We start from the raw sequence: 15,301 nt of genomic DNA on the forward strand, positions 1-15,301 counted from the left end.
GTGATTTTTTTTTGATTTTTTTTTTAGCATCACTTTTTATTTATTTTCCAGACGTTTCAGGGGAATATTTGTTTTTGTTTTTTTCCACCGGGGTCTAATTTTGGTATCTCTTAAGTTGGGTAAAAAAAAAAAAGCATTTAGTTGTATGTTTACTCCGTGTTTGGACCAGCATCAACTCTATTGGCCGATCTGGTCACATGGTTCGCTAACTTTATTCAGTTGACACCAAGTAGGAGGGCTTTATGGAGGGAGGAAAAAAAGACAACTCGAGAAAAATTAGTATTTTCTACCTTCAGAAATTAATGGCCATGAGTTCGTATATGGTGAACTCTAAGTATGTGGATCCCAAATTTCCTCCGTGCGAGGAATATTCACAAAATAGCTACATACCTGATCAGGGCTCGGAATACTACAGTCCATCGCAGGACACAGACTTTCAGCATCCAGGGATCTACCCACGGCCAAACTACACGGAGCAAGCCTTCAGCTGCAACACTGTGCAGGACTCCACAGTGCAGCCACGGGGTCATGTGCAGGAGAGATCCAGCCAAGCGAGCCATTTTAGCGCACAGACTGAGCAGGGGCCCCCGGTCCAAGCGGCCGAACCCCGGACTTGTGGACAGGAGCAAAACACAAAGAGCCAAAATGGGATACAAGCCAAGCAACCTGCAGTAGTTTACCCCTGGATGAAGAAAGTTCACGTAACTACCGGTAAGATGTCCCCCTTCTTCTCTCCTTCCAGAGCAGCTAAGAGCTGTAGTTTAGAAATCATTCAGGGGAATATTTATAGGAGTCTTTGAGAGGCCTCGCCAATTACACAAGTCATAAATTTTTATAGCTCAGGAAATAGGCCGCTAGGTAAGAGCCTGAAAGCTCCTGAAAACATATATTGACCGACGATAATGGTTTTAAATCTGCTGCAAATTTACCTCAATTCAGTTAAAATGATACTTTATTTCCTGATGTCACTACTGCGTGAATTTTGGTCAAGTTTGAGTGCCCCGGGTAGACAGCCTGTACTTTCTCCTGCATTGTTTTTGCCTGCATGCTGCTTTGGCCACATTTTGGTGACTTTGTTGTTGTTGTTTTTTTTCTTTCTCCTCCAGTGAACCCGGATTACACAGGACCTGAGCCCAAGCGGTCCAGAACAGCTTACACCCGGCAGCAGGTTCTGGAGCTTGAAAAGGAGTTTCATTTTAACAGGTACCTGACCAGGCGACGGCGGATTGAGATTGCCCACTCTCTTTGTCTCTCCGAAAGGCAGATCAAAATCTGGTTTCAAAACAGAAGGATGAAATGGAAGAAAGATCACAAGCTGCCCAACACCAAGGGCCGATCTGCACCAGCCTCCAGCCATCTGCAGAGCATTCAGAAGGACAACCAGACTGATATCACAGCATTATAATACAAGGAAGGTCTACTATCTTTAGTAATTAACTGTACATAAAAAAGACAAAGGTGCATCTGACTTTTGCATGGACTGATGTCGTTTTTTTTGTGCCGTTTTTTTTTTTATTATTTAACAAAAATGACCCCAGCAGCGTTGACTCAAGTCAGAAAATCAATCAGTCTTTACTGAGAGGTTTGCAAGTTCTGCGTTTTAATTTCTTCGAAGAGATCCGAAAAACATCGAAGCAATCTCCCTTTTCCTTATTTTCGTGGATGTTACCCCCTCTGAGGACATTTATTAAGCACCCTCGGCCGATTTCATGGATTTAAACAAAGTGTCTCTGCTCCTCTCACGTGGATTCACGCTGGTTCAAGATTGAAATATCTTTATTAAAAAAACAGGGAGGCCGTTCGTTGAACTTACACACAAACTAAGGTTATTTCAGCCTCTTTCCAATTGAAATTTCACATTAAACGCACAATATATATATATAAATATATATATATATATATATATATACTTGAAGGAAGCAGTATTTGCATAGAGCACGCCAAACACTCCTCAACCTCTTTTCGTAAGTTGCAAAATCTCCCGCTGAATGTTTCAGTTACACGTTATTTTTTTTTGTGACTTGTATGTTTTAACTTATTTTGTACAAAAAAAGCTTAGAAATTTTCTTAGCCTAAATATTTTTCCCAAACCTAAGACATTCCTGTGCGCGTACTATTCAGAGTGCCCTTATAAATCTCTCCTGACACCTTTGTAAACAGTGTACATTTCCAGAGGCTTTCTCGTGCTATTTGAAGCTCTCGTATGAAAGATCATTTGTTCCTGCATGGCATCAAATTGATATTGGATGTTCCTCATCGGAAATAATCAAACCCTGAATATTTAGGAGTATAATTGTTTATTTTTCTTGATACGATTTTTACGTCATTATTTATTTGTTTAAAAAAAAACGTGTACATTTTCGTATAGCACAATTTAATTAAAAAGTATTGGTTAAACTTGTATTATTCTGAATTAAGTTTGATCTTTTGTGCATTATTAGCATGGCTTTATCCAACGTTTTAGTCTTAGTAAACATGGGAATCTTCTAGTTTTTCATTTACACCAAGCTAACCGATTGAGGCTTTCAGGTCACGTTTCAAGACAGATATTTCTTGTTTTGTACCGTCATTGTCCTCAAACAAAAAAAGCCCAGAAGCTCTCCCAGTATGAGGAGGGCTCCTCTCTGAAGTCTTCGTGATGAGGGAGTTGAAAAGGTATTTCAACCGAAGGTCGACAAAGCAGCGGTGGCAGGTTCATCCAGGGGACACATTTCAGCCGCAAGGACTGACCCCGACACCCCTGACCCGCCGGACAGGCAGCATTTTCTCTCCCAGGCGCTATTCGCTTTGGTTTGGAGGGCTGGTCCACACTTTAAAAAGCTCATTCAAAGTAAGAAGCAGTGAATTCCACAGTTCTCCACGTCTTTTAACTGTATTTATATCAGGCGCAGCCCCCGGAAAGGTTCTGATGTGTCGCCTCATGTCAATATGCAATCTTTTTGGTTTTATTTTTGTACATGCTTTTTACCTTGTACTGTGCATTGAGATGTGAGAAGTATATTGGAAAAACAATAAAGATTTCTACTGATTATGCATTTAAATATTTGCAAATGGCTTCCTGGGATGTTTATTTTCTCCACTCAAGAAAGCTTTTGATTTTATGGAAAAAAAAAAAAAAAAAAATTCACGACCCATGGGGTATTTATAGTTTCTTTTTTTGGTATGAATTTTTAATATAACGTCACTTAAATGCTGTTATTTAGAGTCATTTTGTTTGCGCCATTTACAAAAGGCTCCCCATTGGTGAGGAAGTGTTATATTTTTGTTCCCAGTGGTTACAAGCATGTGGAGCCATCTGGACCTCCAGCATAACCCCCTTTTACAAAACATTCACAAATGGACCAAATGTGCACTGCGAGGGCAAATTTAGCCTGTTGTCTTGAAATTTAACAGCAGAAGTGTGTTTTTGGTGCGAGACCAGAAAGAGCTATCATCAAAACAAAGATAAAGAATGAGTTTTCACTCCGCCGTGTGTTCATTTTCCCTCATTATCTCTACTCAAACGGAGCGCGTGCCCTGCGCAAAAACATCCCCACAGAAAATGCTCTAAAGCTCTTTGTGTGACATTTTCGAGGCGAATTTCTTTGTATGAAAATCACGGAGTACGGAATAGTCCTGCAGGAGTCTTTGTGGTAAAATGAAAAGACAAATTAAGTTTTCTGGCCGCAGAATCAGAATTGGATTTATTGCCAAGTACGTTTTAACATGCAATACATTTATCTTGGTCTGGTTGTGCATAAGAATCAAAAAGTAAAAAACAAACAAACAACAACAACAGTATACAAAGTCAGAAATTACAACTAACACAAAAGACAGGTTGTATATAAATAAAATTTCAAGATAAAGAATGAGTAGGGCACAGCACGATGTAGCCTGGCAGTGAGAATGTGCCCATATAAACAGTGTAATGAGAAGTTTAAAACTCCAACTGACAAGAACAAACTTTTTTCAGAGGTGTTGGTCCTGCTCCAAAACCTCATCACGCCACATTTCTTAGTGCTCGAGCATGAAGAAATAACAGCCTCTCCACACTACCTGATATAATGCAGACTACCTTTATTTCAAGCCCTCCAGATGCTTCACGATATGACTTTATTGAGGATGACCCAGTGCAACACTGACCCTCGACCCCCCCCCCTCCCTCCCACCACACACACACACACACACACACACACACACACACACACACACACACACACACACACACACACACACACACACACACACACACACACACACACACACACACACACACACACAACAGAATCAACTCTGATCTAAACAAAGTCACCACAAACAGACATACGGACAGACAGGCTGCAGTCACACAGCGTTCATCCCCAGTGACCACTGTCTGATCCCCACTGAGCTCATACGGGGCTCTATAGGCGTGCACGAGGCGCATACATGTTTGTGTATGTGTCAAATCCAAGCGTGTGTCATATAGATTTAGAGAGCAGCTGAGACAGTGATGCTACCAATCCACCATCCTGACAAAAATCATCTGCACATAGTTGCTGAAAAGAAGATGAGAGAAAGAGGGAGGAGGGAGGGGGAGGAGGGGGGAGGGAGGGGTGTAACTAACCAACCTAATGTACATTACTAGTCCTTTAACTTAACCAGTGGTTTCTTCTTTTGGTTGAACATTTTGGAGCCAATGTTTGTTTGGAGGTGGTTTTAACTTCTTGCATTAAACCATAAATGGAGCTCCTGCCTATATCATAACAGTTTCCCCAGCAATTATCAGGTCAGGGCAGCCTACTACAACGTGCAGTGTGCAGCCACACTGACCTACATGTCTGAACAGCAATAAATGGGAGCCAAAGGCAGTGCCATTTTCAATGACACTGCACCCAGTGCAGGAATACAACGTCGTTGCTCTCCATCCGGCCATATTTGATTTCCAGCTGTTTTCGCAGAAGCCTCTGCGAGCCAGACAACCCCCCTAAGATATATTAAAGTGCGCTGCCTGCATTCAGAGATATAATCCAGAGACTATACCACTCCGCTCTCTCTTCTCGACCACGTGATTGTCTAAATAATTAATGCAGCACGTCCCCCTAGAAACACGGCGTCGTCATTAATCGCAAGGACTCTATCAGACTTGAAAACTGAAGAGATCCCCCAAGAAAATAATATCCGATACCCGGCGCAACTGTAGTCTGGTACTTTAGCAGCACAGCCGAACCGATGGATGCTTGGGTAGGTAAATATTTCAGCATTTTTCATGTAGCCCGAGCTGGTAAATGACGATATCAAATGTCGTGATATTTGATCAATTGCTCCCTTTGATGTGTGCGCTCTGAGCGCAGTGGAGTCGACTGTGGCTAGCCGCTGTACGCATGTCTTCTCTTTTATTAAATATAGCAGCAATAGGAGAAATTTTGCGTTTGCCGTTTACGCATGCATCTTCAAACGGGATTGATAGGAGTAGTCGTGAAAATGTAATATCAGTGTGATGTATTTATGGAGGCTCGCTCTCAATAACTGCTCTTTCGGACACAGCACAGTCCGGCTCCTCCACTGGGCCCATTCATTCCTTATTCAGAGACTAATTCACATTTTTACCAATTTGGTGAGAAAATTCCAAAAAAAATAAAGGGAAGGCAATATTTTTGGAAGACACAGACTCCAAATTATAAATTGATGTGTGTCTTGGTAAGTTAAAATGAACATACTTGATTTATAGTTGAAGTTTTACACATAAGATGAATAACTAATTATTTGTCTTTCCTTTTCTCTGGAGAGGAAAATCCATTTCTGCTGTTTTTAATGTTGTTGGAGGAAGATTTGATTTGGATTTCTTCGAAGTCGTGGAAGTTTGGGCAGGCTGACAGTTCTGCCTTGTTGTAAATCAACCTCAGTAATTCCTGAAAGGGTGTGAGGCTGTTGGGGGGGGGGCGGCCGAAAACTGTAAATCTTTCACTTTTATTACCCTCTGAACATATGCTGCGACGCTACCAGTCCTGCTTCTTCTTCTTCTCAGTAAAGATAACCCACCGCTGAAGCAGCCGACGCTCTCCGCGGCTCCAAGTCTTCCTCTTCCACGTCCACTGGCCTCTCGGTGTATTTCTATATTAGTTATTAAACCGTGGCATTATTTCATGAAGTCTGTGATTAATGTGGAAAACAACGCAGTGGAAGACGTGGCTGTGTGACTCGTTGTGGTTCAGCAGTGTGTGTGTAGACACACACAACAAACACAAGATGATAGTGTGCTTTATTTCAATGCAATCCATTCCCAGCTGGGAGAAAAACCCCACCTGTCATTTATTTCATAAATCATTTTAAAAATGCACATCATTGCAGTTAGACTATTTGTCAGCTAGGATAGAGTCAGAAAGTGTTCTATTTTACAATATTGTGCAAAACTAGTTGCATGTGGTGCGTGAAGGCCCACTTTAGAGGTTTTATTGTGACATTTCTGCTCGTTTTAATCTGTGGGGAAGTGAAGTGAAAATCTCCAAAGTGCTGCAAATTTCGCAGCTTCTGCACCATAAAATGCACAGATCATTTTACGCACGTAGATTGCACATAGATGCTGTAAGCACAGTGCACCGGTGGAGGCTATAAGAACGTGTAAATGTGTCATTAGTACCCATAAAATGGCATAACTGCTTGTGCTTAAATGCTGAAGTGCAGGCGAGTTGCAGCTCTCGCAGTTCATGAGGAGATAAAAAGAAATAGGCAGAGGGACATTTTCACATTCACACAGTTGAGATGAGGAAATAAACGCCACCCTTTATCAAAATGGATTGGTGAGGTAAGGCTTGCTTGAAGAGGAGAACAATCACGTGAACAAATATGCTTGTATCTAAGGCAGCGCCTTTATTTGTCATCATAAAGCTTCCGAAATACCCCCCAAAAAAACCTAACGTTAGCTCCAAATGTGTACAGGCCTATCCGTTTTTGAATTCCTGTATATTTCACCGGGTGATTGATTGCCAGCGATTTTTTTTTTCTGGAATAAGGATACCTTGTTCGCTTTTTATTGGTAGTTGAATGCGAGTCCTTCCATTCTTTCGGGAATACTGTCTCCACTGGTATATGGAAATGTCTGAAAAACAGCAAGATCAGGTTTAGGACAGCATTGTCTACAGACAAAGGGTGAAGGATTTATTCTAGAGACTGCGTGGAAAGGAACTGAGACTGAGAGGGAACTGGTTTTATGATGAATTGATTCACAGGTAAGCAACTGCATGGCAGAAAGCAACCTTTACTCACGGGTTAATATAATGCAAGGAAATATATATGATTCATTCCATCCAAGGAGGCGATGCTTGTTAATGTCGCCGGCAGCCGCGCGGATATGGAGCCCAGAGCTCCAAAAGCACATTCCTATTTATTTTTTTGTGAACATTCAAATGTTATCGACAGATTGAGCCTCGGCTGCCCTGCGCTTTTTCAGCTGATTTCACGTTTATGAAAAGCGGCTCGGAGGAAGAAGTAGAAGAAGGAACTTTTTCTTTTTGACTCTTGGATCGTAAATCACATTAATTTGTTGTCTTATCGTCACACTGGCGTTTGCCGTGATTTATGTGGTTTCAACTATATGGCTTTGTTAACCTGCGACGTTATATTATACACGAATTCATATCGGAGGCTTTAAAGGATCACCGGGCGGAATAGTGAACAAGAACAAAGGCAAATACTTCTATTTTTCTACAGTTTGGATACCTTTAGGACTAACTTCTTCTGGCTTAATAATCATGTGACTATTTTCTCTTTTTCTTTGGATGTTGTCTTGAATAAACATCAGGTCCGAGTCCGACAATAAAAGCTTATGTTTAAGATGATTATTCCCCATTTTGTTCATATTCAGTTAACTGTTGGCTTTAATCTGTGTGCACTGCATCTTTAGAAATCGCAAAGGCCTTCATATGTTTGTGCGTTTAGTCTCAGGAAACAAAACAAAGATCTGAATGAAGCATTTTGAAATCTATTTTAAAATAGATTTTGCATTTCAGAAACAGGCAGGATTTTTTTCTCCGAAAACAGACCTTGTATTTGATCACAAAAACAGCAAGTAAGGATCTGACATTATTGTTATTATTATTATTATTATTATTATTATTTTGAGGGAATGTGGATATTTTTTCCAACCTTAACCACACGCGTCTTTAAGCTGTTTAACCTGAATTATTACCAGCATTTCCAGGGATAACCAGGAGAAAGGACTAAGTGAGATAATAACACTCCACATTGAGCCCCGACCCATTGTATGAACCAAACTTACCGTAACAACGCGTAGGCGGAAAACACTGTCGTGTGAAAAGGAGAACCATGTCTGCTACTAGCAGCTCAGTGGGCTCAAAAAGCACTCGAGGTGCGAATTATCGACCACATTTTACACACACACACAAAAAAAAGGAATCTGAATTACCCTCAAATACAAGCAGTGGATCAGATGTGAGTTTCACACAAACAGAAAAAAGTGCAAGCTATTAATACCAAAAAATTCGGAGGTTTAGTCTCGGCCTTTGGAGCCGTCGGTCGAGCATCTCGTCCTGTTTCTGTCCCCGCTGCTTTGAATTTAGTCGAGACTTGAGTCTGCTTGAAGCCAAACTGCTCGTTGTTCATTAAACTTTGACTTAAAGCTGAATGACCCACAGGTCACCTAAAAAAGCTTATGCCTGCTAGATATTTGGCCTGGCTCTTTGTGGAAAAGTGCACATGTAGGACTTTTGTTTCTCAAGCAACTGAAAGCAGCAACTTGAAAAAACAATCTGTCAGTGACAATTTTTAGTCTCCAATTTAGATTTTTTTTTTTTTTATTCATTAATTTTATTCAGGACACATTTTTGTTCCTGAGCTTCTTGGTAATTACTATTAACTACATATTTTGTTTTGAAATGTGTGAGGATGATTGAGCCTGTTATTTTATATTTTCCTTTATAATATGTATTGAATTTATTATCCCATGCTTTCCTGCGATTCAAAGAAAAAAAAAATAAATAAATAACCTCCTCTAATATTAAGTCATTTGATTACATTTTATTTTTCTTCTAGGTCGAGATGGAAGCAGAGATGAATGCGTGAGGGATATAAAACAAATCCGCGCAGATTTCGGTGAGTAACATTTCTTTAATGAAAGGAGTGGACACCACAGCCAACTGCTAACAAGGTGAAAGAGTGATTTGTTATTAGGCTCCATATTTACGCTCCCAGTGTTTTACAGGAGGCTTAAATCATGAAAGCAGACATGAAGGATGGCCTTAACTTCGCCTGTACGCGTAATTATTTACGCAGGCCACAGTCTAGTTTCAATACGTCCATTTGTTTCGTTTTGCAACAGTACAGCCTGAATAAAACACAACCAATGAGAGCAAATATAATACTTTTTTCTATGAAAAACAAAAATACACCACACGTGTCTTAGTATTCGACACATAAGTAAACTACATGCAAAATATAGAATAAAAAATGTAGAAGAATTTCACCACAAAATCCAACGATTTCCACATTACAAGATGCGCCATCGCCAACTTCCCCCTGTCTTATTTCAACCAGCAAAAACAGATCCGGGTTTTCCACCTCTGTGCTGCTGCAAACTCGCACTCAGCCAGAATGGAGGCATCATTTCTAAACCGAGCCTCTGCATGGGAGAAGCCGCCGAGTATGAAATTCTTTCCCTTGCCTTCCTCCTACGCTTAGTTTTACACTTCTGAGGGCCGTGAGTCTTGAGAACTGTTTTGCTTTTCATTCCTCTCTGAGGCCGTTTACAACCATAACATTTGCGGTCATAAATTTTGCCGCGGTCCACACTGACAGGTGCAATTGTTATGCACGACGCAGACTGCACCTCCTGAAGCCACCAACATACAGTACAGGACCCTTTGATATTTCTGTTTCAACAGAGTTCAAATGCTGACACGCGTTTTTCTGTCATATTCATAAAGAAAATATACCTGCAATCAAAACTTCTAGATTATTTATTATCATTTTGGTTTCCTACACATTTTTTAGGCAACTTAATTTAAGGTACATTTTGTAAGAAAGGAACAGAAGAAGAAAGAAACCAGCAGGCACAACATGTAGGTGGAGACACAAAGGCTAATGAAATATCATATTTAACGGCCACCCACCCAACCAAAGTCTCTCTCTCTTTCTCCCACGCACTCTCTCTCTCTCTCTCTCTCTCTCATGCACGCTCACGCACAGCCACCACCTACATTTTTTTGATATCCACATTAATAACAAACAGTGGAGGAGTTCAGCGTTTAGCTTCTTGCGTGCGTAAACGTGCCATCCAAAATGCGTGTGCGCGGGAACAATGAATGCATGACGGCCTTTGTCGGGCCTTGTGTTCAGTGAAAAGGGTATTGTGTGTATGTGTGTGTCAAATGCTGATTCAGCTTATTTGTGAGGGACTCTTAAAGCCTCCCGGAGGGTCCTTTTGGTGCGAGTTAAACTTTAACTATTTTTGTGCCAGAAACGAGTCCAACGAGCGGCTCCTATGTGAGGCTGGGAGGTGAAGCATTGTTGGAGATTGTTGGAGAGTCACTTGGTCATTTCTAATTTAATAGCTGCTGTAACCTATAGCAACCTGAGCCTGGGCCAAGCACAGTGATTCTCCTTGTTTTATCGTGATCCCTGTATCTCACACATTCATTTGGGGCAATGTAAGGATGCTGCAGATATAATGAGTGATATGTTTCCCTTTATAGGTCACAGACTGGAGCAACGGTGGGAAACACCAATCACGTGAATAAACAACACCCATGCCATTGGATAGAGTTGCACTGGCTTATTGGCTTTAAACCCACAAAATGCAGAAAGCAACATACTACGATAACTCTGGACTTTTTGGGGGCTACACCTACCCCAAACCAGACTCCTACAACTATGGCCCCGCACACCAGACCTACCCTACTTCTAACATCGAGAGTGACTACCAGAGCTCGGTGTGTCCTATTCAGACCTCTGCAGTCCGGCCACCGGCCCTCAAAGACAGTGACCTGAACGGAGACTGCATGCGGCAAGGCAGCAGTCAAAGTAACAGCAGCAGCCAAGCAACGAGCATCGCGGAGCAGCAGGCGCCGCCGCTGTCCGCGTCCTCCCCCAGCTCCAACAGCTCCGCATCCCAGAAGAAGAAGTCACCGTCCAGCAGCAGCAGTGTTTCTGGTACTGGCACACCAGCCCTCACAAAGCAGATCTTCCCCTGGATGAAGGAGAGCCGGCAGAACTCAAAGCAGAAGAGCAACTGTGCCACTGCAGGTAGTGATCCTGAAGGTGAAGTGTGTTTGTGTGTGTTTTGGGGGGAGATGTTGTGTGGGAGGTGGGGGAGAGGGGGGTGACTGGGCCTTGATGTGCTCACACTTGATGTGAATTGGTACTCATATATGACTCAAAAGGCTAAGATGATGCTGTGGTTCGTTAACAGGTGGCGAGGTGAGTGATGAGAAGAGCCCACCAGGACCAGCCTCCAAACGGGTCAGAACTGCTTACACCAGCGCGCAGCTCGTGGAGCTGGAGAAGGAGTTCCACTTTAACCGCTACCTGTGTCGTCCTCGGAGAGTGGAAATGGCAAATCTGTTGAACCTCACCGAGCGCCAAATAAAGATCTGGTTTCAGAACAGGAGGATGAAATACAAAAAGGACCAGAAGTCTAAAGGGCTCCCGCACTCTCCCCTGGGACACTCCCCGGATAGAAGCCCGCCGCTGAGTGGCCCAAATCACATTGGATACTCTGGCCAGCTCCAAAACGTGAACAGCCTCAGCTATGACGCGCCCTCGCCCCCGTCCTTCGCCAAACCCCAGCAAAACATGTACGGTTTGGCCGCGTACACGGCGCCCTTGGGTGGCTGCATCCCGCAACAGAAGAGGTACCCGGGCTCCGAGTACGAACACCACGGCATGCAGAGCAACGGCAGCTTTGCCAACGCCAATTTGCAAGGCAGCCCCGTTTATGTGGGTGGGAATTTTGTTGATTCCATGCCAGCCTCGGGCCCCATGTTCAACCTCGGCCATCTCCCCCACCCCTCATCCACCAGTGTGGACTACAGCTGTGCCGCTCAGATCCCAGGAAACCACCACCATGGACCCTGTGATCCCCATCCCACATACACAGACCTCACCTCTCACCAAGCGTCTCAGGGAAGGATTCAGGAAGCGCCTAAACTGACGCATTTGTAATATGTGGTTTCCGTGCGTGTGTGCGTGCGCGTGTGTGTGTGTGTGTGTGTGTGTGTGTGTGTGTGTGTGTGTGTGTGTGTGTGTGTGTGTGCGTGCCAAAATTACGTTGCGCTCTTTTTTATTACCTCACTAGTCTAATAACTACACTCCAAGCGAGTCGTGTGTATTATTACAGTATTATTGATATTACTATTAATGCTATTGTGTAATTATTTTCTGAATAATACAGCTTTGTCCATTTCTCTTGAATATTTGGGGATGCGCAGAGGCACACTGGCCTGGTTGTCAATAGTTCTTTTTTTTTTTTTTTTTTTTTTGGTTTATTCTCAAGTGCAATGCGCAATTTTTGACTGAATATTTCATGCCGTTACTTGAAGGTAAGTCTTGTAGATCACGAAAGTAGAAGCTCATCCTTAGAAAGAAGGATTTTTAGGGACATTTTCGTCTGTTTGTTAGGATCTCATTTTTGCGTCACGGGCATCCTATTTATTTATTGTTTTCTTACTTTGCATAATCTTTCGTACTAGCATATAGCCTATTTATTATTTAATTCCTTTTGTATTGCACATTATTTATCGTTTCTATGCGAGTATTTATAAGTGTGGACTTTGTTGTAAGATTGGACAGATCAGTGCACTTGGAAGTGTTGGCAAAACAGGGTTTGGAAAATGCTATGACTCGCAGTGTATTGTTGGAAAAAGAGCATTTCTAATTGTAAATCTGGGATAAATGGGGCATTATATAGTGTATAAACACCACTATTATATGTCCATGGTTAATCTTGTGTCAAACCTTAAGCAAAACGTAGACTATCGAAGTATCAAATATTATACACACCAGCATGTCATTTTGTGTAGTCCATTGCTATTTTTTATTTGTCTTCCATTGTTATTCCATTCAGTTGGATATCCATAAATTTATGAAACCCTAATGATATTGAAATGTTATATTTTATTGTGTTTAACATTTTGTAAATAAAGTGCTTAAACTTGTATTTTTTTATTGCATTTTGTTGAGTCTGTTAAAAAAAAAAAAAAAAAAGCTGCTGGTGATTATTTTTTAATTCAGCTGCTGCTGCCAGTATATCTGTCAGGTAACAGTGCTGAGGAGACTTATTGACTCTCAGCTCTACTGTACAGTCCAAACAGGGAGACACGATCAATAATTAGACACCACGATATCTAAAACTCATCAGACGGCTCTATGCAACCAATGCAAAGTGCATTTCAGCGGAATAAAAGGCTCTGGAGATTATTGATGTTTTATTGGTATGAGGGAAGTGAGTCTATGGGTTTATTGCATCTTCCACATGTCACTTATCATTTTTTAAACTCGGCCACATGATTACCTTCCTGTGTGCCGGGACAATAAAATAAGCTCAATTTTCCTGTAAAGACCAGAGTCTAATCACTGGCTGTCTAATTGATTGGTGCACAGCGAGGCGGACCTTCAAAATAAAACCCCTGTAAATTGGAAAAGCAAAAAGAAATAATTAAAAAAAATATGCCCATTTGTTGGTGGGTGTAAAGGAGAGCTCATTGGTGACAATTAAACTAAAAGAAGAAAATAATACACGGTGCTTCTTTGACATTGGAAAAGATGCAGAAGATGTGTGTGAGAGAGGGAGAAAGAGAGAGAGAGAGAGAGAGAGAGAGGGATAGGGGGGGGGAGAGCAGTTCATCCTTTATTGCTCCTGGAGAGCCATTTCAAAGCTCATTAATCAAAAACTCGTCGCTTTCAGACTCCTCGCTGATCCCTCCCCCTCGTGAACAAAGCATTTGCATTCCAAATCCAAGTAACACATTTCTAACCGAGCAGGCCGATCTTTAATGGAGGGGGAGAGTTGGGGGGGGAAAACATACTGTGGTCACATTTTCCAAGATGATATATCCTCGGACTTAAGAGCGCATGAAGGCAAATGAAACTCATAGTCACAGAAATCCTCGCAGGTTCACAGTGAACCCCCAAAACTTTCCCACACACCGGAAATGGATGAGATTTAACACGCAGTGTAAATCCTGAACCCTTTAACAGCAGCTTTGAAGTAGATTTTTATTTTTTTATTTAAAAAAAAAAAATCTTATTTCACACAAAAATCCATCTTGGATTCCATCTGTGTCTACAAATCATCTCAGTAGTCAATGGATGGCGGCCATTTTAACCCGTGCTGCTCCTCTTTCATCCTCCTCCCTCCCACTTTCTGCACCTCACAAGTCATTTATTGAGCTCTGAAAATAGGCCTCATAAAATAGCATCGCTACCACTGAACAGAAACATGTTTTGCCCCCAAACAAACAGAATATTAGTGAAATATTTTCATGTATTTTGCATTAAAATATCTGATCTAATAGAAAATGCATGAAAACAAGTTCAATCATTTATATGAAAATATATAGTCAAATGAATTCAACAATATTAAAAGAATAGTGGACATGTTTTCATTGATTAACTCTTTAAAGTGCAGATGATGACAAAAAATGTGGACAAGTGAGCCATCAGGCTATGAAATAAATAAATCAAAATGCCACTCAATCGATCAAATGTCATTATACTCCTAATTCTGCAAAGTAGACATGAGTGTAGGAAAGTTTCGCCTTATTTGGGAATAGCAGCAGCATGATTCTTCCCAGCTGCTCTGTAAAATAGAAATGTTCCTTCACAGAGAAGCCTGGTTGGAAAACGGTGTAAAAACATGGCGCTTTAGAGACTCTGCATGTTGTCTATGCCAATACTTCCTGCTGGTGGTTTGCAATCAAGCAACAGTTTCAGGCTATGCATCAATTAAATCTGTGTTTTTGGCCACTCCTATACTTCATCTATCAGCATTGGCTGATGATAACAGGTGAAATATAAGTTGGCCTAATTCATACAAATCAAGCAGCTTTGTTGAAGCAGGCAGTGCAGCTCATTTGGTGCTCCTGATTGGATACCAGCCGAGCAGGCCACGCCCTCTCCGTGGAGGGTAATATTTACATATGGGGAAGTAGTCCTTTTGTAGACCAACTATTAATGAGAACAAGAGGCGCTAACAGCATTTAAACTTATCTCTACTCAGGACATGCTAACAGGAGACCGCCAGTATTTAGGATATCATTTTGATAAAGTAGTCTGTGGGATGATGGACAGAAGGTTAATGACAGGGACCACCGGGAGAGACGCAGCGCTT

General features: G+C 41.7%; 2 protein-coding genes across 2 annotated transcripts; both read left to right on the forward strand.

The window, feature by feature from the left end:
• The first annotated feature begins 287 nt into the window (after positions 1-287).
• hoxd4a (homeobox D4a) lies at positions 288-1,515 on the forward strand. The gene is made up of 2 exons (XM_069702608.1): positions 288-711; positions 1,107-1,515. Exons 1-2 carry the CDS (start codon positions 303-305, stop codon positions 1,403-1,405), a joined length of 708 nt encoding a protein of 235 aa, XP_069558709.1. The 5' UTR covers positions 288-302; the 3' UTR covers positions 1,406-1,515.
• Positions 1,516-7,103: 5,588 nt separating this feature from the next.
• hoxd3a (homeobox D3a) lies at positions 7,104-13,057 on the forward strand. Its single transcript, XM_069702606.1, has 4 exons — positions 7,104-7,187; positions 9,010-9,069; positions 10,668-11,232; positions 11,384-13,057. The coding sequence occupies exons 3-4, from the start codon at positions 10,770-10,772 to the stop codon at positions 12,133-12,135; spliced, it is 1,215 nt and encodes a 404-aa protein (XP_069558707.1). The 5' UTR covers positions 7,104-7,187; positions 9,010-9,069; positions 10,668-10,769; the 3' UTR covers positions 12,136-13,057.
• Positions 13,058-15,301: the final 2,244 nt, after the last annotated feature.

This window comes from Brachyistius frenatus, unplaced genomic scaffold (genome assembly GCF_029030835.1).
Source record: "Brachyistius frenatus isolate BFR_SWC_R1_liver_20210118 unplaced genomic scaffold, ASM2903083v1 Contig_42, whole genome shotgun sequence".
Taxonomy (NCBI): Eukaryota; Metazoa; Chordata; class Actinopteri; family Embiotocidae; genus Brachyistius; species Brachyistius frenatus.